The sequence below is a fragment of the Coffea arabica genome, chromosome 5e (genome assembly GCF_036785885.1).
Source record: "Coffea arabica cultivar ET-39 chromosome 5e, Coffea Arabica ET-39 HiFi, whole genome shotgun sequence".
In the NCBI taxonomy this organism is placed as follows: Eukaryota; Viridiplantae; Streptophyta; class Magnoliopsida; order Gentianales; family Rubiaceae; genus Coffea; species Coffea arabica.
In genome coordinates, this window is record NC_092318.1 from 9141934 (window position 1) to 9165896 (window position 23963).

Below are 23963 nucleotides of genomic sequence, written 5' to 3' on the forward strand. Positions count from 1 at the left end.
TCATAAATATGACCTGAAAAGCTATAAAGATTAAGAAAGTAGCTGTTTGTACCTCAAGAAAAATCTCAAATAAGTTTTTTGGTATAATTTTCAGAACTTTTCTTTTTTCTTTTAATACTCAAGCCATTGATTGGGATAACAAGAATTTTAAGATTCTAAACAACTATAAAACTCCTTCGGTTAACCAAAATGCCTATACATTTAAGAAAGTTATTTGATGCTCTATTGGCACACGATAAGCACATAAAAAATGAAATTGGATCCATATTAAATTTTTAAATTAGTGCCCACCTCTTGAATTGCAACACTTTCACACGAGAATTTTACCTTCTTTTAAAAAATAGTACCGGGCTCATTCCTCATCTAGTGCCCTTAGGGCACCGAACCTTAAACACATTTCAAATAAATTTTTAATTGTTTTGGGCCTCAAAAAACATACTGCTGATAGTCATTGTTGGTATATTTTATCACATCAAACTTATGCCTTCATGCATTTTTTTGTCTTTGTTTTTTGCCTTGAATTAATATATTTTTACTCATATGTCTTGAAATATGTTGAAAAAAAGGAGGTCAATGACATCTCTCAAAATTCAAGGGTGCTAAATGATATTGTCAAAAATCTCAGGGAAAATTTCTAAAGTTATCCCTCAAAATTTGGCAATACTTTAGAAAATATAAAGAGACATTTAGGTAAATAGTATTTCTTATAACCAAAGGTTGTTATAATGTTTATATTCATAGTTGGTGTGTATACAATCACCTATAACTGATATTAAAAATGACTGATGCATTGGATCACCGGAGGTTTTCAGCAATTGTTAAATGTGATTCTACTATACTGAAAACAGGAAAATTTTACGGTCTCTTCTCTGAAACTGTTGCTTAGATTGTATCCTCAATGATGATATTAACTTATATTTTAAATAGTTGAAATTGTTATAACTTAATTGAAAATAAAAGAGGCCAATGACATTTTTCAAAGTCGTCAAAAACTTTACAGGAGATTTCTAAAAGAATCCCTTAAAATTTGGAAATAGTTAAGAAAAATACAAACAGATATTTAGGTAAACAGCACTTATTATAACCAAAAATTGTAATAATGTATATATATATATATATATAGTTGGCGTTTATATAATCACCAATAACTCAGACTAACAATGACTGATGCATTGGATCACCAGAGGTTTGCGGCAATTGTTGGACGTGATTCTATCATTTAAAAGGAAAATTTTATGATCTATTATGGAAACTTGTTTTTAGATTTGTATCCTCAATAATGATCTCTTATTTGAGATAATTTTGGATTGTAAATTATTTGAGATAAATTTGCGAAAAAGTACTGTAGCACATTTTTTATATGATGTATGTGAGATAAAAAAGTGATTGGAAAATGTGTTGATAATGCAAGCAAATCAGTGTGTGTAAATAAAGTGAAATAATCTTTAATCCAAACACACTTTCAACGGAAAAATCTAATCTAGGTCTTGTTTGGATTGCAATTTTTCTCCAAAAATTTTTTATGTTTTTCATAAACACATTTTTTAATTTGTCTTTTTACTTCACATATATCGAATTGTTACAGTATATTTTTTTATACAAAAATTCTAGAAAATAGCAATTCAAATGACTCTAACGTTATGATATCAAAAGGAATTGTAGTAAATCCTTTAAAAATAATGGTGGGGATTGAAGATAAAGGAAAATTTTGAAATTATGGAGGGACTCGGACGTCAAAAATACCCCATCACGGGCATTGGTAGTTTAGGTTGTCTACATTTACAAACCTTATCTTCATCTACGATTTTAGTATCTGTATTTCTTGTTTTAGTGTCTACATAATTACTGCAATTTGTATTAACATCCTTCTGCTTTTGAAGTAAACTGGATAGAATACACATCCATATTCTTGTATCACAACTCACAAGCTAGGGAGAAACTAGAAAGGCGAATAAATTTTTTGGAACTTCATCTTCAATCTAGTCCACAGAGTGAGGTTAACGGAGAAGATGAATGAAATGAAGAAAGCAGAGCTCGTGTTCATTCCTTCACCAGGGATGGGTCATTTAGTATCAAGTGTCGAACTAGCAAAGTTTCTCATTGAACGTGAGGAACAATTGTCGATTACTGTTCTAATTATGAAGCTGCCCTTTGACACAAACATCATTAGCTACAGAAATTCATTGTCAGCGTCTTCGAGTTCGCGCATAAGGTTCCTTGAGCTCATCAAAGAAGAGCCTTCTTCACAATTGACATTTTCTCATTCATTTCTGTTTCAATTTATCGACAACCATAAAAGTTGTGTGAAGGAGGTTCTTGCTGAAATATCCAATTCTGTTTCGTCTGATCTCAGTGGAATTGTCATAGATATGTTTTGCACCTCCTTCATTGATGTAGCCAATGAATTTGGAGTTCCTTGCTATATATTCTACACATCTGGTGCTGCGATGCTTGGCCTTGTATTCCATTTGCAAAGTCTGAGAGATGATCTCAAACAAGATTTGAGACGTTATGAGAATTCGGACGTTCATTTAGCTGTGCCTACTTACATCAATCCTGTTCCAGCTAAAGTTTTGCCTCCGGGACTCTTTGACAAGGAAGGAATTGGCGACATAATCCTCAATCAGGTCAGAAGATTCAAGGAGACCAAGGGAATCATAGTTAACACTTTCCTTCAGCTAGAATCCCATGCGATTCACGCCTTGAGCAATGATAAAACCGTCCAACCAGTATATGCAGTAGGGCCTGTATTGAATCTGAAGGGAAGCAATAGTCAAAATCAAGAAACTGAGATGATTATGAAATGGCTCGATCTTCAGCCAGAATGTTCTGTTGTGTTCCTTTGCTTTGGTAGTAGAGGTAGTTTTGATGGTGACCAAGTGAAGGAAATTGCCCATGCACTCGAGTGCAGTGGATATCGATTCGTCTGGTCATTGAGAAGGCCTCCACCTAAAGAAACATTTGAGTTTCCCGGTGAGTATGAGAACCAGGATGAAGTCTTGCCAGAAGGGTTCTTGCCGCGAACTGCTGCGGTTGGAAAAGTTATTGGATGGGCACCACAGGCGGCAGTTCTATCCCATCCTGCTGTGGGGGGCTTTGTTTCTCACTGTGGTTGGAACTCAATATTGGAAAGCGTTTGGTGCGGTGTGCCAGTGGCAACTTGGCCGCTTTATGCAGAGCAGCAGACGAATGCGTTCTTAATGGTGAAGGACTTGGCAACGGCAGTGGAGATCAAAATAGATTTCAGAAAAGATCTGCTACTGGGTGTGAGTAGTGAGACTTTGACTGCAAATGTGATTGAAAGAGGGATTAAACATCTGATGGATCCTGAGAATGAAATCAGAGAGAAGGTAAAGGAAATCAAAGAAAAGAGCAGATTGACTCTAAATGAAGGAGGATCATCCTATGCTTCCTTGAAATGCTTTCTCGAAGATGTAATAAATAGTATTCCATAATTATTTGTCAGATCTGAATTGTTATAATGTATTGCATAATTGCTTCTTTTTCTTAAATCCAGAGTTGAAGGTCAACCATTACTAATATCCATTAACTCTGCTATAACCAATTTTACTCTGAAAATCAGTCCTTTTTTCTGCTTTTGCTTGTTAGGCTTTCTTATGTTTTCCCTTTCGCACTTTCTTTTGCTATTCTAATCTTCTACGTGGTACTTTGTAGGTCAAATACAATCCGTGACTTTGAAATGGACTAGCAAGGACAATGTAGACTTACAATTGAGTTAATACTAACAGTGAATAGCTAAACTTGTTAAACTTCGGAGTTGGCAAGTTTATGGAGTATTGTAGTGCTAAACCAAAAATGATGGAACTAAATTGTGACAACTTTACTGCGGCATTGAGAGCAGAGTATGTCTTTTACAGCATTTAGTGTGGTGCGCGCTGTTGTACTTGCAATAATTGGTACAAAATGCATGCTGCCTTACATTTTTTGGACTGCAATTAAAGCATAGTTTACTCTTATAATGCTGAGAAGGTGGTACTGTTTTTCTTCTAATGTACTGTATCATTGCAGGCTCTTACCTGGTAAGTTTTCTTTTTTTTTTGCGTCTTTTTTTTTTTTTTTTTGCATTTTGTGAAATTTGAACTCAATGAATACGGAAAATCCTCAAAATTGACTAAAAGAAGGCAAATTCTCGTATGCAACTTTAAACTTTGTAGGCAACATGTTCAAAACTTCATTGGAATTAAATTGATTTACGACCATATAATAGGAAACATTTCTTTCACTACACAATTGAAGACCAAATAATAATGCCTGAATCTCTGCCTCAAACACCTCAGCTTCCCCCAAACTCTTTATAGAAAGCAAAAACCAAGTTACCTCTGTGATCACACACCAAACCACCACCTGCCACCCTACCATGTACTACACTCGCATCTGTGTTTAATTTGCAAAAATTCACCGGGGGTCTCTTCCAGCAAACAGAAATTAATCTAACAATTGTAGAAGGATGAAAAATAAATTGAGCCAAGGAAAAGTCCATGTCTCCACGGAAAACACAAAAAGTTTGGAATAAAGTGGCCTGCATTAGAGAAGTAACAATTAAATTATTTGATACTTCCTCCGTCCCATTAAAAGTGTCGTACTTTTCTTTTTGGTCCGTCCCAAAATTATGTCATCTTACTAAAAATAGATAAATAAATTTAGTGTCGTTCCAAGCATTGCCCTTTATTCACATGGTCAGGAGAGGTTTCAAGAATTATTGTGGGTCCCAAATAATACATCTCATCTTTTCCAAGATTGCTAAAATAGCGGAGCTACTTTGCACGAAACTATGATAACTCTAGAGCCTGAAGCTACGTATACCTCAAATGGTTATTAATAGATTATCAAAGTAATTAAGGGCCCACAATTGCGTTCATTCTTTCATCGTAAACTGGCTACAAATAGGGATACAAAAGGAAATCAAGCAAAATTAGGTGACTGTTGATAAAAAAAACACAGTTTCCGAAGAGTGTCAAACTTATTGTGACAAAGGGAGTAATAAATACGTTTTGCACAATTGTAATTAGTTTGGGTAAATGATCCAACTATTCCTCAACACTCATCATTGATCATATTTACCCGGACCATTAAAGCGGGGAAAGTTGACTACTTCATAAACTTGGAATGGCCAAACAATCAAGATGAAGGGATAATTGCAGAAACCTCCCCTGAGGTTTCTGACACTAGCACTTACCTCCCCTATAATTTTCGAAATAGCACTGACCTCCCCTAAAAAAAATTGGGGCCTATTGTTGAGGTAAAAGTGTGTGAATTTACTTGGCTACCCCAATTATTTTTCATGTTATCAGATGAAAGGTTTAATTGTTTTCATCAAAGCCAACAAATCCTTTGTTAAAATAATTAAACTAATTAAACTATTTGCATGTTAAACTAATTAAACTAATTAGACTAATTAACTAACTAACTAAAGTACTTGACAGTCCGTCCTTGTCTGATCAGACTTGGAGCATGTTTAAGCATTATTTGTAGAGGCAACCACAAGGCGGCAATGGAGGAGGAAGATGGCACTATGAATTGACGCCAATTTGTGTTTTGATAGCTCTTGAGGTGACAAGCTGTGTACTTGCTCCATAAGAGAGGTAAATGACTGATAAAATGTGATCATTGAGGGAAGGAAACAAAAGGGAAGACACTGGAGCTTTTGCTTAGTTCATGAGAGGTTTCATATGCGTGAGAGAGGAAGCACAATATGCAATAGAAAGGAACCAAAATTTGAGCATCTACTCCAGTTAACTTGCAAGAATCACAGTTGTATAGGTAAATTATTTCTGATGTTGTCACTTGAAGGCACAGAATTTGCATGTTAGCTCTTATATGATAATAAGGCAAAACCTGACTACAGTGAATGTATGTTAGCTCTTGCATCATGATTTGAATATGTCAGTAATGATCAATGACATATGAATGTGATGTTATTCTAGTTGTTTAAGACTTGCTGCTGTACTATTTCAGTTGTTTAAGACTTGTTGCTCTGCTATTCCAGTTGTTTAAGACATGTTTATCAATGGATGATGTATCATGATCTGTTTTTGATCTTCACAACTCTTGTATAAACATGGTGTATTAGTCATTGTCTGAGTTCATAACTGGTCTATAATACAAATATAGAACATTTTAGTACAATTGTAAGGTGTTGTGATTCATCCTTGCTCAATAACTGTCACTTTTGAAACTTAGGATGGCTCTTCTTCCTGCTTATGACACATCTGTCCACTATGAGGGGAAACAAGTGAGAATTCCAAATGTCGATCCAATTGGTTACTATTATATTAACTTCCTGTTTGATGTTGCCGAGAAAGTATTCAGTCAAGTCCCTGGGCATCTGAATAAGTTAATACACATGAGGTGCCTATTTCTTAAGACAGGTCGCATGTTTGATATTACAGATGATGATAATAGTGTTAGTGAAATGTTCAAAATGCATAAGTCTGTAATAGTGATTAATGTGCATGTGCTGGATATGGATGTTATTCCCAATGTTCAAACTAATGTTGAGGTTGAAAATGGTCATAACACCTATCTGAACTTAGGAAAAAAAGGAAATGACAGTGTATCTGCTGTTGAGATTGATGATTCTGAGGATGAATATAACGACTTTAGCTCCGATTCAAGTTGGCTACACAACATGGATAGTGACAATGAGGATGACATAGATGTTGATAGTATGTCTCTGGCAGGTAGTGAGAATACTGACATGTCCTTTTTTTGATTTTGATGATAATGAGAAGGTGATATTGTTTCTGATTCTGAAAATGAGGAAGAATGTGACCCCATTCAGCAAGTTTTGAAATAAAAAATGTGGACGTATAACCTAACAGGAAACATAGAGTTTAAGAAAGGTCAGCTGTTCACTAATGTTGATGCATTTAGAAAGGATTTCCTATTGTGAGAGTGAAGAATGAAAAGAGTAGAGTAACCGCTATTTGTGGTGTTGAAGGATGCAAATGGAGAATTCATGCATCACCAGTAGCAGATTCCATCACCTTTATGATTAAGTTTTACCAAGGTGAACACACATATGTGATGGATAGGAAGAACATAGAAGCTACAGCTGACTAGATTGCAAAGAAACTAGTACCAGTCATGAGAATTCACCCTAACATATCTTCCAACGGAGTAGAAGTAGAGATGATTAAATATGGTGTGCATCCAAGCAAATGGCAAATTTATAAAGCACTTTCAAAAGCAAGAAATGAGATTGTAGGCAATCACAGTGAATCCTACACCAAATTGCCAAAGTATGCAGAACTTCTCAGGAAATACAACCTGCACAGCATCTGCAAAATACATTATGATAGGCCTACTCTCCTTGTTGAGTCTAGATTTCTGAGAATATTTATTAGTTTCAAAGCTCAAAGAAGTGGATTTCTTGAAGGCTGTAGACCTTTTGTTGGTTTTGATGGATGTATTTTGAAAGGTCCCTTTGGTGGTGTACTTCTCACAGCAGTTACTTTAGATGCTAACAATAGCATCTTTCCTATTGCATTTGCTGTGACTGAGTGTGAAAATAAAGAAACATGGAGTTGGTTTTTCCATCATTTTGAGGAGTTTTTTGGGCCATTTGGAGAGAATGGTCCTTAACTTTCATGAGTGACAGGCAAAAGGTACATTAATTCTGCAATAGTTTTGTTCAGTTCTGATTCTGTTAGTCATCAGTGTAACAATATAATTTTTTTGGTTTTCATATCAGGGCTTGAATCTTGCTTATGAAGAGATAGTGCCTATTGCTCATGGAAGGCATTGCTGTAGGCATATCTGTAGCAATTTTAAAACTCAATTTCCTAGTATTTTGCTTAGTAACCTGTTCTGCAGAGCAGCAAAAAGCTTTGACATTGCCGGGCATAATGAAGCCATGGCCAACATAAAGAAGCTAAACATAGAAGCTTGGAGATATCTAGAGAAAATTCCCAAAACAAGTTGGTGTAGATATACCTTTACTACTGGAATTAAGTGTGATCATGTCACAAATAACTATACTGAGTCCTTTAATGCATGGGTAGGTGAGCTAAGAGGGAAACCTATCTCAACATTGGTTGAGGGGTTGAGGAAGAAGTTCATGAAGAAAACGCACAAGAGATATCAAAAAGGGTGCACACTAACCACTATTGTCACCCCAAAGATGATGGATAAACTGCAAAAAATAGGACAAGCATCAAGACAATGTCAACTTACTATGGCAGATGATGACATATTTGAAGTGGGGGATATGAACAGGTCTTACATAGTCAATTTGCTAGCTAAAAGTTGTAATTGTGGAGCTTTTCAAATTTTAGGACTTCCTTGTAAACATGCTACATTGGGGATTATTTACAAGAGACAGAAGCTAGAGTCCTACTGTGACCATTGGTTCTCAAGAGATATGTACTTAAAGACATATGCAAGTGTGAGGACTCATGTTTTTATTCTTAATTTAGTCTATTTTATAATTATTTTGCCCTAGTGTTATTTAATTTTACTATTTTTGCATGAATTTTTCTTAATTAAGCTTTTATCGCGTGTGTGTCGAAAGTTTCTCGAAAGTCACACCGACGCGACTAATTGGAGATTTGAGGATTTAATACTAGACTAGTAAGTATGAGTAATTGTAGTGCTAGAGGAATTACCCTGGAGGATAGTGTATAAGTGTAGCAAACAAGAGAGAAATTGGTAGTGCAAGGCACTATTGAGCCACTATTGAAAGTTAACTTTTTATACAAACTTATGGTTAGCCTTTCCTTTATTTTTCCACCACAAACAAATTAAACATTTCACTCCCTCACACACACTCTCTCTCGGCCGAACAAGGAGAAGAAATGGGGGAAGAGAAAAGCTTCACCTTTTGCTCCAATCTTGCTTGATACTTTTCATCCAACCCACAAATCTCTTGGAATTTTGCTATAGCTTGAAGAAAGGTGCAAGCTTGTCGTGTTTCTTGGTGAAGTATTGGTGGAAAGTCTTGTTTACAACTAGGGTTTAGGAACTTGAAGAGGTAACCATTTCATCCTTCTTTAATCTTTCAAATTTTACCAAGAGTAGAGGTTGTATTTCATGGATTTGAAACCCTAATCAAGAATCTAGGCTAGTGGACTTGAGGAAAACTTTTATTTCTTGCTTTACATCTAGGCTAGTGGTCTTGAGGTGGCCTTTTAAGTAGCTGACTTGAGGTTCTTGCTTGATTGTTGTTGTTTGTGTGATGAGTGACTTGATATTGGCTTGGTAAGAGGAGAGAAAGTTGGAAGAAACTCATGGAAAGAGCTGGCCGAAAATTTCTGCCTTGTTGCCTTGCTTGGATTTCGAATTTTGTTGCTTATATGGCAGCTAAATTGCTTATTATATGTTGTATTATGTGTGTGGAAATTGGTTTTAAAAAATCATTTCAATTGGTTACATAAAACTTGGGTTTTACGGAAAGGTAGCAATCTGAAAAACAGCGGCCAGGGCAGACTAAGGGTACTTTGTCTGAGCATAAATCTTTGTACAAAAGTCAAAATCAAGTGCCGTTTGTGGCATTTGAAACTAGACACCAAGAGTTTTCCAATGGTATAAAATTACCCTGCTAATTCGTTTTGAATGAGCCATAGCGAACCAGCAAATTGGACTGACCTATTTTACCTGTTTATCTGAGAGAAACTGTGAAACTGTATCTTGTGGCTCAATTTCATCTTACTTGTGAAAAGAGTCTGAAAATGATGTCTTCTGATGAATTATTGTATTTTGAATCTAGTTTCTAACGCCATAAATCATTCTCAATTGGACTTGTGTAGAGTTAGCTATGGTCTGATTTCAAAACTGTGTTAAAGCTGGTAACTGGAAAATTGTTGAACAGGTTGTGAAATCCAGCCATCTTCAAACTGTTGTATCTTGCTGTTCAAAAATCCAAATTTAGTTCTTCTTGCTGCGTTTGAAACTTGAATTGAAACTCTTTCTGTGTTATAAATTTCAGAGGTTAATTCAATTCCTATGAATTTTTCCGAATTTCCAAACATTGCTGAAAAATCAAGACTGGTTCTGCCTTGATTTCATGAAGTAGCAAATTTGAGCTGAGATTTGAATGATTTCTAGTTGGAATCTAGGAAAAGTGTCTTCTGGAAAGTTTTAGTACTATGAATCTAGTTTCCAACAGTGTAAAGTTTCCAAATTTTGGACTTACTAAACTCAAGATTTGATTTTTCAAGTATGGTCGCGTAAAGCTGAAAATTTCTGATTTCTTAAGGAATGAACTTTTAAGAACTTCCAACTTCCTTTTGAGATTGATGGTCCGTTATAAACTTGATTTCATGGATGATATAAGTTTCCCTTGTGACTTTAAATCCTCATTTTTGAATCTCGATTTTCGATGAGAAAATCTCTTTTAAAGCATTGTCTTAAATTTTAAGCAAGTGCATTTCCTTCCTTGAATGTTAAGTGGTCTAGAGTATATGTGAGTAATGGTTGGTCACTATTTCTTCAAGTGCTCAAGGGGGTTTCGAAGGAGATCCCGGTACGGACAATTGAAGGACTTTATTTGCTCACTTATTTTTGAATTGGTGAGTGTCAAGTGCATGACTTGTTGCTAAATACTTGAATTGTTTTTTGTTAATTAAGTGATTTGGACTTGTCGAGACGAGTGTGTACTTTATCGCACTCGTTCTCTTTTACCTGACTAAACAATTGACTTGTGTGAACGTGACTTGATAATTGAAATGCGTGAACTTGGCAAATTGTATTTATACATCTAGGGATGCCCAAAACTCATTGGCTAACCTTGCAACTCGAGTCGACATAGGCTTGGTCGAGAAGCCTGGTGAACCATGAGAAAATTATAAGCTTGGTCTTTTGAGGTCTTACTTGGCATACTCAGTAGTATTTCCCTTCTAGTGAGTGTTTGGTTACGGATTCGAGAGGGTGAAATGAGGGATGGAGGAAGTAAATGGGGTTTCTACGGACTTGCTACCTACCTGGTTGACGGAGTGCCATCACGTGGAGGTATTGGATCAAGTCTTGGCAAAGCAAATGGGAATTTAGTTCCTGAGAGCTCCTGTATCCTTATTGATTGTGCTTTATTGTTATTTGTGAATTACATGAACTTTCTAACTATATTTCTTGCACAAGTGTTATTGTTATTTGAGCTTATTTGTTTGCATGTTTTTCTTGGCCTCGCTGAGCGTTAGCTCACCCCCGTAGTTTGTTTTCCTTAATAGGAGCTCGGAATGGAAATATTTTGGAGAAGTTGACTTGATTACCTTTTGATTAGAATTTGGATGTAAATGGTTTAGTCAAATTTGAATGGTTGTATTTTGGAAAAGTTGATGTACCTTTTGGAAATTTTGTGATGTAAGACTTGAATGATTATATAAGAAAGAGACTTTCCTTTATATTGACTTTTATTATTGGTTGTTTACTTTTAACTTTAAATTCGACTCGTATTGAGCCCTGGCGAGAGTTAGGCAGGCGGCCCGCCGAAACCCTAGGGTTCGCCTTAAGGAAAAGTGGAGTCGTCACAGCAAGTATGATTCATCCAATTCCTGATAACAAGATGTAGCCACCTATGCCACATGTTACCCCTTCAACAGTCTTGAGGAGAGCTCAAGACTCCTCAAAACTCCACATATTACCCACATGTTGCCACCTCCTTTGAGGAGAGCTCCACGTAGACCAAAGGTGAACAGGAGAAAGGAACATGATGAAGGACAATCTGTATCACAATCAAAAAGGTCGAACAGATTCAAGTATGGAAACTGTGGCTCTTTTGGTCACAATAAGAGGTCTTGCCAAAGAGCACCGTCCAGAAGAAGAATGGCAGCACAACTCCTAGCCAACAGGTCTTATATGTGCTCAACTTGCTACTAAAAATAATACTGAAAATAAATAAAATGCACTAATGTTAGCTTATTCCCTAACAGTTGAGCAATAGAAGAGGCAAACCAGGAAGAGGGACTGTAAACACTGACCTGTCAGGAGCTACTCTTTGGGTAAATTTTTTTTTGATTTATTATCAGGATTGTAGCATTAAAAACCTTCTAATATCTAAAGCTACTTGTCTATGTTTACTGCTAGGATTATGTGCAAGGCAATGTGCCTGTTGTACACTTAAGCCAAAGAAGCAATCATTCTCCTCCAAGTCAACCTGCAACTGTGAATGTACAACAGCAGATTCAGACCACAACAACTGCTTCAAAGAAAAAGGTTCATTCAAATGACTGCATTTTATACATGCTTCAGTATAATGCTTGAATATAAGGTTTGATCTCTGTGATTGTGTAGACAGGAAGGCCATTGTGCAATACTGGAACAACTACTAGAGGGAGTAGCAAGAGAACTAACTCAAATACAACTACTCAGGTCCCTCAAACTCTGGAACCTCATCCAGTTCAACAAATTGCAGCATCTCAAGTTGCTATAGCTGCATCTTTGTCAATCAATGTAGCTATAGCACTGCAGTCAACAAATGTCAGCAGCAGCAACAGTTTTAGTATGCAATTCTAATGCATACTCTGTAGTTTTCTGCTTACTGCTTCAGTTTCAACTTAGTAGTATGCCTTGCATTTAGGTCACTATATACGAATGTTTTGTATGGCTGCTGCAGTGATGACATTTGAACTGATAGGTCTTTGCAATCCTCATCATTTGTTCTCAGTCATTGCAGCAGATAGTGTTTTGAAACTAATGGATTGCGCAGTCATGCTTTTGTATTAATGGATTATTCTGATACTCTTTTGTAGTAATGAATTTTTCTGATGCACTTTAATATTAATGGATTAGTCTTGTAATGCAACTGCTTTTCGTATCTTTTTTGCAAGTATTGGTAGATGAACTAGATTTTGTACTGATGACAGTATACTTAAACTTAATTGGTTGCATTATAATGTAAACTAGAAATGGTGCTGCATACATGATGTTCCACTTTTCCTCTCCTATATCTTACAACACCAATGTTTTCTACAACTACATCTTATATTTAGATATGTATATTTGAACCGGCACATCATCACAATATGGATGAAAACATACACAGCAACAAATATGAGATTGATGATAAAAAATATGTTGACTGCTACATTTAGAGCCCCTGCCCTTGCCACTAGAATTGGCATTTCCTTTTGCATTGCCGTTGACCTTTGCAGCTGTTGTTCAAATTGCAGAACTGAATTGGTGTCAGTTTTTTCTATTGCTGATCTCTTCTTCATTAGGACCTTCATAACACTGGAATTACTTGCATTTGGCACAACAAAAATATAACTTGTTGGGGTTCTTTTCAGTCTCATAGATCTTCAATGTTGCCTTCGATTGCAGGTGCAATATTTGTTCCTTATTGTGAAGGATGTTGGGGAGTTCCATGATGCTCCCTTGTGGTTGGAAGCAGCCATACTCTTTGCTGCAATATTTCACCTCAAGCTGCCAAATTGAAGTCAATCAAACCAGCTGTGTTTTATGTTGAAAACAAACAACTCATTTTTTTCCTAATATAGAGTTTCATGTATTGCAGACCATCTTTTATAAGCTGGTGCAAGAACCTAGCCATTTAACCATTAACTAGCCGTTAGTTTCCTTAAGTGAAGAAGCTGTTGCAGGTTGCTTGGAAATGGTTTGCGCTTACACCCCTTGAACTTTCTCGATCCTTAATACCTTTGTCTCTCACTTGCTAATACTACTTGCCAAGCAAGATCAAGGGCAAATTTGATACAAAATTTTCATCTCACTCCTTAAAATCATTTTTTAATGGGACATTTTCTTGCCTGGACTGAATTTGCAACATATTTATTAAGTTCAAGGGTGCTGCATGCTATTTCTTAAACCTCAGGAGAGGTGAATGCTAGTGTCAGAAGCCTCAGGGGAGGTTTCTGCAATTTTCCCCAAGATAAAAGAATTTCAAATATCAACTCTTACACAAAATAATGTAAAACTATATTTCGTACTACATTTGTACTTATAATTAGATAATATAGTTTTAATATAACACCATCATAAATTTAAAAACAAGTTCAAATGTGATGTAGTGCTTAGAAATCTCATGCATGTTGACAAAGAGGTCCTAATGTTGTGATATAAATTTTGGGTACAAGGCAAAAATCTCATCGGGTTTGAAGATTTAAGTTGATCAATCCTTGATTTTAATGATTAACAAGCACAAATAATTTGGACTAATGATTTTGACGATTAACCTTGGTTGTGTGTAAGCATATTGATACGTGTTAATTTTGCATGTTTTAAGTGTGTTTTATTATTTATGTTTTGGTGTGTTTAGTCATTTTTATAGCTAAATAACTAGGTTTCTAGTGAAATTTGCATTTTATGGTCCAATTGTGAAAAATTACATTTCTATGAATTAAAGTGGCAGAAATTTCATATTTTTATAGATCTAATGGTTCAATCATCAAATGGAGTGAACTGAAAATATATTTGGATTATTATTGATGATTTAAGTGATTTAAAGTGAATATGAAGTGTAAAATGTTCATAGGATGAGATGCAACCAAGTAAAAAAAAAAAAAAGTTTGATAGTTTTGATATCTTTTGGTATTTTGACTATATCTTGAGTTACAAGTATTAGATTGAGATAATTCTTAAACCATGATGAAGCTAATACATAGATTTACAATTCTCATAAAGATATCAATATCTAGTTCATGCATTTTCCTGTCCAAAAGGTCGATATACTACCATGCATTTTTGCTTTCAAAAGGTGAAATGGGGGATTGAATAGTTAGGGGTGTTTTGGTCATTTTTTTGCCCATAGACATCTAAATGAGATGATTCTTAATGAATTCAAAAGAAAACTCAAAGGACTACAATTTTTATGGTTTGTGAAAGAGCTAATTCGGCTTCTATCATTGAGGAAATAGCAGTTGAATTTGGTCCAAAAATAGAACAATATTGAAGATTGAGCAAAACAGTGCAAACCTACTGCAAATTTTTTTTTTTTTGTCAAACCAAAAATTTATTATCACATAACATTGGGGAAACAAATGAAGAGGCCACTAGTCCTGCAGGAACCTCCTAATTGACGGAACCCTTAACCTATCTAGGCACATGGGGCCTCTAGCAATCGAAGGTAACGATGAGGTAGACGTGTAAACCACCTTCCCCGCATGCGAACACCCTACATTCGAAAGGACATCAGCAACCTGGTTCGCTTGGCGGAAACAATGGGAGACCTGTGGAAACCGCTCTTTCAAATCCAACAACTGCTGCACCTCCTTATAGATACTCCATGGACAGCCAACCTTTCCAAGTAAACTGTCAACTAACACGAGCGAATCTAATTCAACTTCGAAGAAGTCAAACCCTCCCTGGATGCACATTTCTACCCCAACAAGAAGGGCCCGCGCTTCGGCCTGTAAATTGGTTGCCTTCCCAAAATGGCATGAGAAAGCCAAACAGAATCCGCCGCCGCCATCCCGAAGGATCTCTCCACTACCACTAATACTTGGATTGCCCTTGGAACACCCGTTTGTATTAAGTTTGAAGCCACCAGGAAGAGGCCGAACCCACTTCACAGGCTTAAAGGAGGAACGGGGAGCCCACCTAGAAATCTCCGTATAGAAATGTCCCCAAGTCGCTGGGAAGACCTGCGGCTTGGGAAGAATAAAGCAAACAATTCCAGAAGATCTGTGAAGACCAACCTGCATAACCTATCCTCCTGTATATGGGTCTCATCGTACTTCCTGGCATTCCTGCCTTTTCACAGGTGCCAACAGATCAGAAGCAGAAGGACATGATGAACAAACTCCAGATACCTATTGCTCTTCTTACCATACCACCATGCTGCCATGCATATGCGAAACGACAACCCTCTCGAGGATACACCTACTGTATCGCCGAAGAAGTGCCAAACCCGTGACACCATATCACCCCTAGCAAACACATGGTCTACCGTTTCTACCTCCGGGATTGACAACATCCATACTTGGAGGGCCCCTGAAACCCAAACTTCCACATACAACAATCCACCGGAAGTCGTCCGCGTAGTTAACGTACTCTAAGAAGAAAGAGATTTTTAAGGGCAACATCGGATGCCATAGCGGTTGAGACATGAAGGATCTATTGCTATGCCACCGTACTAGGTTAAACGCAGAATGTAGGGTGAACTGTCCAGACTGTGAAAGTCTCCATGCCATCAGATCAGGAAGCTGGCCCACCGGTGGATCAACTGAGCAATCTCGCGGGCGATCCCTGCCGGCACCCATAGCCGTATAAGCTGAACGTCCCAAGTGCTATCCTTAACAAAATCAGTGACATTGTCCAATCTCGACGCCAGTGTCCCATTTCCTAACTAATTATCAAACCAAAAGTTCGAGCTACTAGACCGCCTAATCTAACCAATATGCTGCTCCGCAATATGCCGCACCGCTATCATCCTTCTCCAAGTCTGCAAGCCGCCATCGGATGCACCAGATTATGATGCATCTCCGCACAAAACTTAGCTTTCATGAAAATCACCCAAAGAGATGACAGAGAATAGAATCTCCATCATAACTTGATGGAGAAACCATCGTGAATATCCTTCAAGCACCGAAATCCCAGCCCTCCCTTATCACCTGGAAGACATAGGTCTCCCCACCTAATTCAATGCAGTTTCTGACCCCCATCGGCTTCACCCCAGAGAAAATTAGAAAAGCGCCTTTCAAGCTCTTTAAGAACGGACTTCGGAGGAAAGGCAGCAATTAACAGATATACTGGTAAAGCGGCGAGGACGTGCTTCAACAGTACCATCCTGCCCCCAAAAGACAACAACTTGTTTCTCCAGGACTCCACTCTACTCACTACTGTTTGGCAGAGCCCAGCAAAGTACTCTCGCTTTTGCCACCCGTAGAAGAGGGGGTACCCTAGATATTTGATGGGAAAAGGCCTAGAAGAGAATCCCGTAACCTGCTGGATTTTCAACTTCCGTGGTCTTCCCAAGGCCGCATGTACCAAAAAACAACTTTTCTGTTTATTGATCAACTGGCCAGAGACTACCTCATAATCCTCCAGTACCTTCATCACCAACTTGAGAGAAGTCGTATTAGCACCGGAGAAAATCAGCACGTCATCCGCATAACCCAAGTGCGTAATAGTCGGGTAACCTCTTGGAACCCGGAAGCCCTAGAACCCATGATGAGCCACCAATTGGTTAAGAGAACGAGATAGCACCTCCGTCCCGATAATAAATAGAGCAGGGAACAAAGGGTCCCCTTGCCGAAACCCCCTAGATGACTTAAAAAACCCACAAAGCGACCCATTTATTATGACGGAGAACCACACGTTAGAGATAACCCTCCAGATCATATCTATCCAGCGATCTCCGAACCCAAACGTGCGTAGGACTTGTATCAAGAAAGGCCACATCATCCGATCATACGCCTTTGACATATCAAGTTTGAATACGACATTCCTCCCGCGCGCCTTCCTCTTGATACCCGCAATTATCTCCTAGGCGAGTAGGTAGTTGTCTGATATCGGCCGACCCCGAACAAATCCACTCTGGTTCATTGAAATAATCTTAGGTAGGATAGGAGCTAACCAGCGAGCCAGGATCTTGGAGAAAATCTTGTTCACAAAGTTGCATAAACTGATAGGACGGTACTGGGAGAAATCCTTTGGCTGCTGAACCTTGGGGATCAAAACAATGGAAATCGCTGTAATTCTCCTTGGGAGCTCGGCACCACAGAAGAAACTTTGTACCACCTTATGCACATCACCACCCATTATCTCCCAGGCAGCGGAGAAGAATTCACCAGTGAATCCGTCAGGCCCTGCTGCACTACTAGCATCCATTTCACATACAGTCTGCCGTACCTCTTCCAAGGACGGAACTGCCTCCAATATCTCATTGTCCTCCCCTGACACCAACCGAGGGATGACCGCGGGGACATCTAGCATACCAGGGCCATCCGCTGACGAGAATAAGACAGAGAAATACCGAACCGCCTTCGTGCCAATGAGCTCATCCTCAGACACCCATTCACCATCAGACTTCTGTATCCGATGAATTACCGATTGCATGCATTGTTGCTTTACCACTGAGTGAAAAAACTTAGTGTTACGATCTCCTAAGGCTAGCCATTTTACCCGAGATCTTTGTCTCCACAGTGACTCCTCCATGGCCAATGCCCGTCTCAGCGTAGCTTGGGTCAGTTACAAATCCGAATGCATAACCTCAGACCCTCCCTCCTCCAAACACTTTTCTAGCCTCCCAACCTCTTCTTTCGCCTTTTTAACATTGTCTGAAAAGTTTCCCACACGGTCCTTGTTCCACCATTGAAGTTGACACTTGAGCCGCTGCAGCTTGGAACAAAGAACATGCATTGGGGACCCATCACATTCCTGCTGCCATGACTCCTTCACCACTCCCAAAAACTCCTTATGATTAGCCCAGGCATTGATGAAACGGAAAGGATGGGGCTTACCATCCATTCTTGTAGCAGTGGAGATTAACAATGGCGCATGGTCGGAAGGATGACGCTCCAGGTGAGCAACACCAAGCGAAAGTCTAGCATCAAAACACTCCACATTCAGCAATAAGCGGTCTAGCCGTTTCCAAATCCTGGCACGGCCATGGTGATTATTGCACCAGGTAAAGCTAGAGCCTGAGAACTCGCCGTCCACCAAACCTGCTGTACTCATGAAGGCCCCAAAGTCAGCAGCTTGCGCAACCGCAAATGGCCTTCCCCCTCTCTTCTCTTTTTCCCCCACGACGACATTAAAATCCCCACATACCATCCAAGGTCCGTGGAACGGTTGACATTGAAGCAAGCCAGCCCAAAGATCTTTCCTTTCCTCCGCAGTAGTAGCATCATGAATAGCCGAGAAAGAAATCGAGCTCCCCAAGTATGGGTGGAGAATAGACAGAGACAAAAACTGACCCCCTTCTTCCACAATTGAGCAACTAAAAGGAGCATTATAGAAAACCCACAACAAACCCTCAGAATGAGAGACTACAAAATCAAACTTTAATCTAGCCCGAAACTCCTCTGCCAACGACATACGAACATACGTTTCACATACTACCAGCAACTGAATATTATGAAACACTACTAATTTACGCAATCTCCGAAAACGGGAGGCCTTAGCCATACTCGTAATGTTCCAAAATAATGCATTAATCATGGGATAAAGGCTGGAAATAATTTTGCGAAGCCCTTACCGTGGAACGAAGCTCCCTATCTGATGGAAACTTCGCGCACACGCCTTTGGATTTGCCCGTGACTACCCTGAAGGAGTCGTCAGCGACCTGGCAGGGCTGTTCAGCAGCGAGCCCATCCTCACCTTCCCATACCTCCCCTAAGGCGAGGGGAATCTTTCCCATACCAGGGGGAAAGATTCCCTGTGACAGTCCCACCTCACCCTAAGGCGAACCAAAGGGGTCGGCGGACTGCCTGCCCAACTCTCGCCGAGACTACGGATCTGAAACAAAAGTAAACCCTACCAACTGCTCGAAAAAACTTCGAGGAGATAACAATTATAACCCGTTTGAGCCAAATTAAAAGATACAATAAATCTTTGGTACTACGTTCCCACGAAAATCAAAACAAAATAGAAGTGCCGCTGCCACGTCACCGTCTAATCCAGTACAAGTAAACTTTGTTTGACATGAGAGAATGTACATTCCCAAATACATATGTCACATAAACATGAGGAAACACTTTAACATATACATATTAGTAAGTTTACAAATCACAAGGAAACATTGTATTATGATACATTTAGGGTTTCCAAATTATCGAGGAGCTATACCAAAGAACAAAAGAATGTCTAGCTAGCTCAATCATTCTTCAAAATATCGAAGTTCCAAAAGATGGTTCCCTGTAAGGAAAACAAGGATAACGGGACGGGGTGAGCTAAAAGCTCAATGAGGTACCAAAAGTATAAACGGTAGGAACAGTAGAACTCATGAGAAATCACTTTTAAGGCATATGTTCACATCAAATACAAGAAATGAATGAACACCACAATGTAAAGGATACAAGTGGCTCTCAGAAGCCAAATCCCCTTTGCAATACTTGATCCAGCCCCATTGACCCTCCATCAACGTTCAAATAAAGGAACCAGTCCAGTAGAACACCACTTTAATGCCAACATTCCGTTCACCAAACATACCACTTATCGGGCCCGAACGCCAACAGGAACAGGAATGGTAATACTCGAGTATGCCGAAAATTCAGAGTCTCCAATACCCATAGATTCCCTAGGAACAGACACCTATGGATTGTCAATTTCCTCGACCAAGCCCTTGCTGGCTCGATTCAATTAACTCCCCATGAGATTGAGCTCAGATTTAACAGAAAAGTCATTGGATGCACTTCCAAACGACATTATAATAGGCGCAAGTAACAGATTGAAGTATATACAGGAAACAAGTCACACAGGCTAGAGAACGAGTGTGATAAAGTACACACTCATCTCGTACAAAATAAACAGTCGGGAAAGACATTCAAATAGCAATTTGCAAGTACAGATAACCAGTTTAGCAATAATTCAGGGGAGTAGTACACTCACCGGTTCAAGTACAGATACTTCAAAAGTTTTCACGCCAAAGTGGTTTTTATCGCCCAAAAACCCTAAAAGAACCAAAGTAAAACAATTGAAGGTTCCACATCCAAAATCGAGTAAACGGAATGCACAAGTGAGACTCGACTACTAGTCGTATGTCTCGCCAAATAATTACTAATGCAAGGGTGCAAAACATGATTTTGGGAACGAAAAGGTAACATGAAGACCTAGGGCTCGAACAACCCCAAAAGCCTTTCTTATGTATATCCCAAACCAACCAAACTCGAAAAAATCCCACATTCCCAAAATTTGGATAGCATGTCCCCTACATTTCCTTACTTTTCCATCCTACAATCTGTGAGAACCCGTATTTTTCATTTTCTAGATTATATATTTTTTTCATGGCTTGTTTTCTGCATTTTCGTGATTAGAAAAAATTTCTAGATGAATTTAAGGAGCAGATATAATTTTTAGATGTTTTTTCTAGTATCGAATGGATTTTGAGAAATTAAGAGCGTATACGAGACGTGGGACCCATTAGTGCGAAAAGTCCGGAAAAATTCGACCAACTAGGTTAAGTTTTGGATACTGGAATTAATTTATCTGGTGTTAAGAGATAAGTAGAGGTTGCAATATGGATTGGTGTGAGAGGAAACAAAGTAATAGACTTGCATTAAATGAAGTAACACATGTCACCATTTGAGTGGTTGAACCTTAAGACCACTATTCATGGTCTTACCATTTGACTTAAATAAACCAAAAATGACTCAAAAATCATCAAAAAATCCTCCATGGTAGCCAGCCCTCTCATTCTCTCATTCTCTCTCTCTCTCTTACTCTAAGCACAAGGAAGAAAACTCTTCAAGTTTTCTCCAAATCATCAAAACCAACCATCCAACCATGATTTTGCTCCATAAAACTGCTTAAGGAGGTGTTGGTGAGTTGTTGTGTGAAGTTATTTGGAAAATTATGGTGTCCAATAGCTCTCTCTCTTGTTTTAAGGTAAGTTGTGAAGAACCACCCTCCTCCCTTAATTGATGCCTAAATCATGCTTAGTGGTAGTATGAGATGCAAGTTTATGGGTTATTTCTTGATTTGTGGTTAAAGTGATGAAGTTTTATTATTTTTGGGGATTTTTCTGTTTTAATATAAGCATGATTGTGTGGCTATCTATGATGATTGGAAATGGTATATAATGACTCTAGGAGGTGGATAAAGTGATTAATTGCAACCAATTTCTGGTTTGGAAGAAATTTCAGAAAATTAGGGTTCTTGAGGGAGCATTCTGCCCGAATTTTTAGCTCCTAGTTAGAGGCCGAATTGTCCTTATCTTAAAACATAAAAGTTGTAGGGAATAATATTTTAGAGGTGTCTACAAAATTTCATGTCAATCAGAGTAGTGTAGAATGAGAAAAGTAAAAATTACTATTGCTGTTCTGGTTTTACCCGAATGTAAGAGTTGCGCCTGTAATTGGTTGTTTTGGCTGGAAATGCTTCCGAATTGGTTGTTGAGGCCTTCTGATGAAATTTAGCCCTGTTTCTTAGCTTTCATCTGGTTTTGGAATTTTGGGATTTGGACTTGGAGAGCCTGAGTTATGATGTTTCGGCTAGAATGCATTTTGGTGAATCTGTTTTACGTTTTTGATGTAGTATCTTGCATTCTTGACCTGTTTGCACTCAAAACTGGGTTGAGTGACCTTCTGTGATGTTGTAGCCCTGTCTTTTAGCTTCGAAATGGTGGGTCTTGTACCCTCATCCGATAATCGTAGTGAAATTGGTGCAATTACCGCAAAATGAGGACAAAAACTATTTTTTTCAGGGCCAAAGCTAGTTACATTTCCGAAATTTCTGGTTTCCTTTAATGTTTGTATATGCTTATGGAACCCTATTGGGGTCATGTTTGGCCTTGGTTTATGACTCGTTATCGAGTCTCATTGTATTTGTTTGTATGTTTTAGGACGTGACCGTGGTGCACAACGTTCTTTTGACGGAAGTGCACGATACCACATTTGCGAGCTTGGTGAGTGTACTACTCACTTGTGTGTTATTATATGACTTTGATACTTGAACTTGAGATGTTGAATGTTAATTGATTGACGTGAGAGTGTACTTTATCACTCTCACTTATTGTTTCGCATGTTATTGGAAAGTTATTGGAATGTTATATGAAATGTTATATGAAATGAAATACATGACTTGGTGTCGTTTGGACGAGTCTCCAACGACTACAATTGTTATCTGTGAGCTCAACCCCATTGGTAATTGATTGAATCGAGCCGGCGAGGGCTTGGTCGTGCCAATTAATGTGCCTTGGGGCAATGTTATATGGAATCTTGTAGTATGAGAGACTCTCGATTCCGGTTTACTCGAGTAATACCACAATGCAAGTGTTTGGATTTCGGGCCCGGTTGGGGAATGTTAGGTGGAAGGAATGGAAGTAAAATGGAGTCTACGGTTGGTTATTGTTGAACATTGACGGAGAGTCAATGACGTTCGATCAAGAAATGCAAACGAGGAAAAAGGGCTCTTGAGAGCCATCTGTATCCTTTTATCACCATATTTGACGTGTGCCTTTGCTTATTTTACTATATTGAATGAAAGTTTGATGCTTATATGCACTTGGTTGCGTAAGTGATAGTATCTCACTGGGCAATTAGCTCACACCGTTTCTTTTGTTTTCCTTACAGGAATATGACTCTTTTTGGAATGAATCTTGATAGATGGTTGCCGAATGAACTAGATGTATATTTTTTTGTATGGTATATGAAGTGATACCCTAAATGTATCTTTAGGACCGTTTTCGCTTTCAATTTGGCAAACCGTGTATATATTCACTTTTGACAACTTTTGTATGTCACTTTGGATTGTATCTGCTAAAGTTCAGGATGTGAATGTTTGTTCGATATTTGGTTGCGTTCTGACGGGTCGGTTACTATTCATGACCGACTCCGAATTTCTTTTTTTTTTTTTTGGTTATTTTGCCCTTTTACCTTGTTTACGCGCGTTTATAAGTTTCGGAACGCAATAGATCGCTCTAAACTGCACCATTAGTCCTGGCGAGAGCTACGCAGGCAGTCCGCTAACCTCTTTGGTTCGCCTTAGGGGAAGGTGGGGCTGTCACAGGTGGTATCAGAGCCTAGGTTTGAATTAGCCTGGGTGTTATAGGAATGCTTGATTTGAGGGTTTATTGTTTATGGCCTTAAAGATTATTTATGGTTAATTGCTCTTTTGGTGTAGGATGGACGGATCTAGTGGACCGAGTGGTGACTCTGTAGGCGAGCGACCTCGCGGAGCACTCCCAGTGATTCCGTACCAGATACGGCCAGGAGGGGCCGTCGTGCGCTGGAGCCCGTCTAACCGTCTCCGACGGTGTGAGTGTAAAAATAAGTATGCCTATCCGAACGCTCTCGTGTTTGCAGTGGACAGGGAGCGTAAGGAGTTGGCCAGGGAGAATGCTCGACTTGAGGCCGAGGTGACCCAGCTTAGGGTGGCCAATGAGAGACAGACTG

General features: G+C 38.7%; 2 protein-coding genes across 2 annotated transcripts; one reads left to right on the top strand and one right to left on the bottom strand.

Moving 5' to 3' along the window:
* The first annotated feature begins 1877 nt into the window (after positions 1-1877).
* Positions 1878-3516, top strand: LOC113687747 (anthocyanidin 3-O-glucosyltransferase 2-like). Its single transcript, XM_027205288.2, has one exon. The coding sequence runs from the start codon at positions 2010-2012 to the stop codon at positions 3453-3455; it is 1446 nt and encodes a 481-aa protein (XP_027061089.1). The 5' UTR covers positions 1878-2009; the 3' UTR covers positions 3456-3516.
* Positions 3517-16292: 12776 nt separating this feature from the next.
* Positions 16293-18066, bottom strand: LOC140006878 (uncharacterized). Its single transcript, XM_072049549.1, has 3 exons — positions 17521-18066; positions 16566-17067; positions 16293-16351 (listed from the first exon to the last, which is right to left on the bottom strand). Exons 1-3 carry the CDS (start codon positions 18064-18066, stop codon positions 16293-16295), a joined length of 1107 nt encoding a protein of 368 aa, XP_071905650.1.
* Positions 18067-23963: the final 5897 nt, after the last annotated feature.

Excerpts from the sequence above, each read along its gene's own strand:
- LOC113687747 (XM_027205288.2), top strand. The coding sequence starts at position 2,010 with ATGAATGAAATGAAGAAAGCAGAGCTCGTGTTCATTCCTTCACCAGGG.
- LOC140006878 (XM_072049549.1), bottom strand. The coding sequence starts at position 18,066 with ATGGAGGAGTCACTGTGGAGACAAAGATCTCGGGTAAAATGGCTAGCC. Across the intron at positions 17,068-17,520 it reads CTATCAGTTTATGCAACTTT|GGCTTCCGGGTTCCAAGAGG; the intron begins GTGAACAAGATT and ends CATGGGTTCTAG. Across the intron at positions 16,352-16,565 it reads CTGGGGTGAAGCCGATGGGG|ACTTGGAGAAGGATGATAGC; the intron begins GTCAGAAACTGC and ends GGCGGCTTGCAG.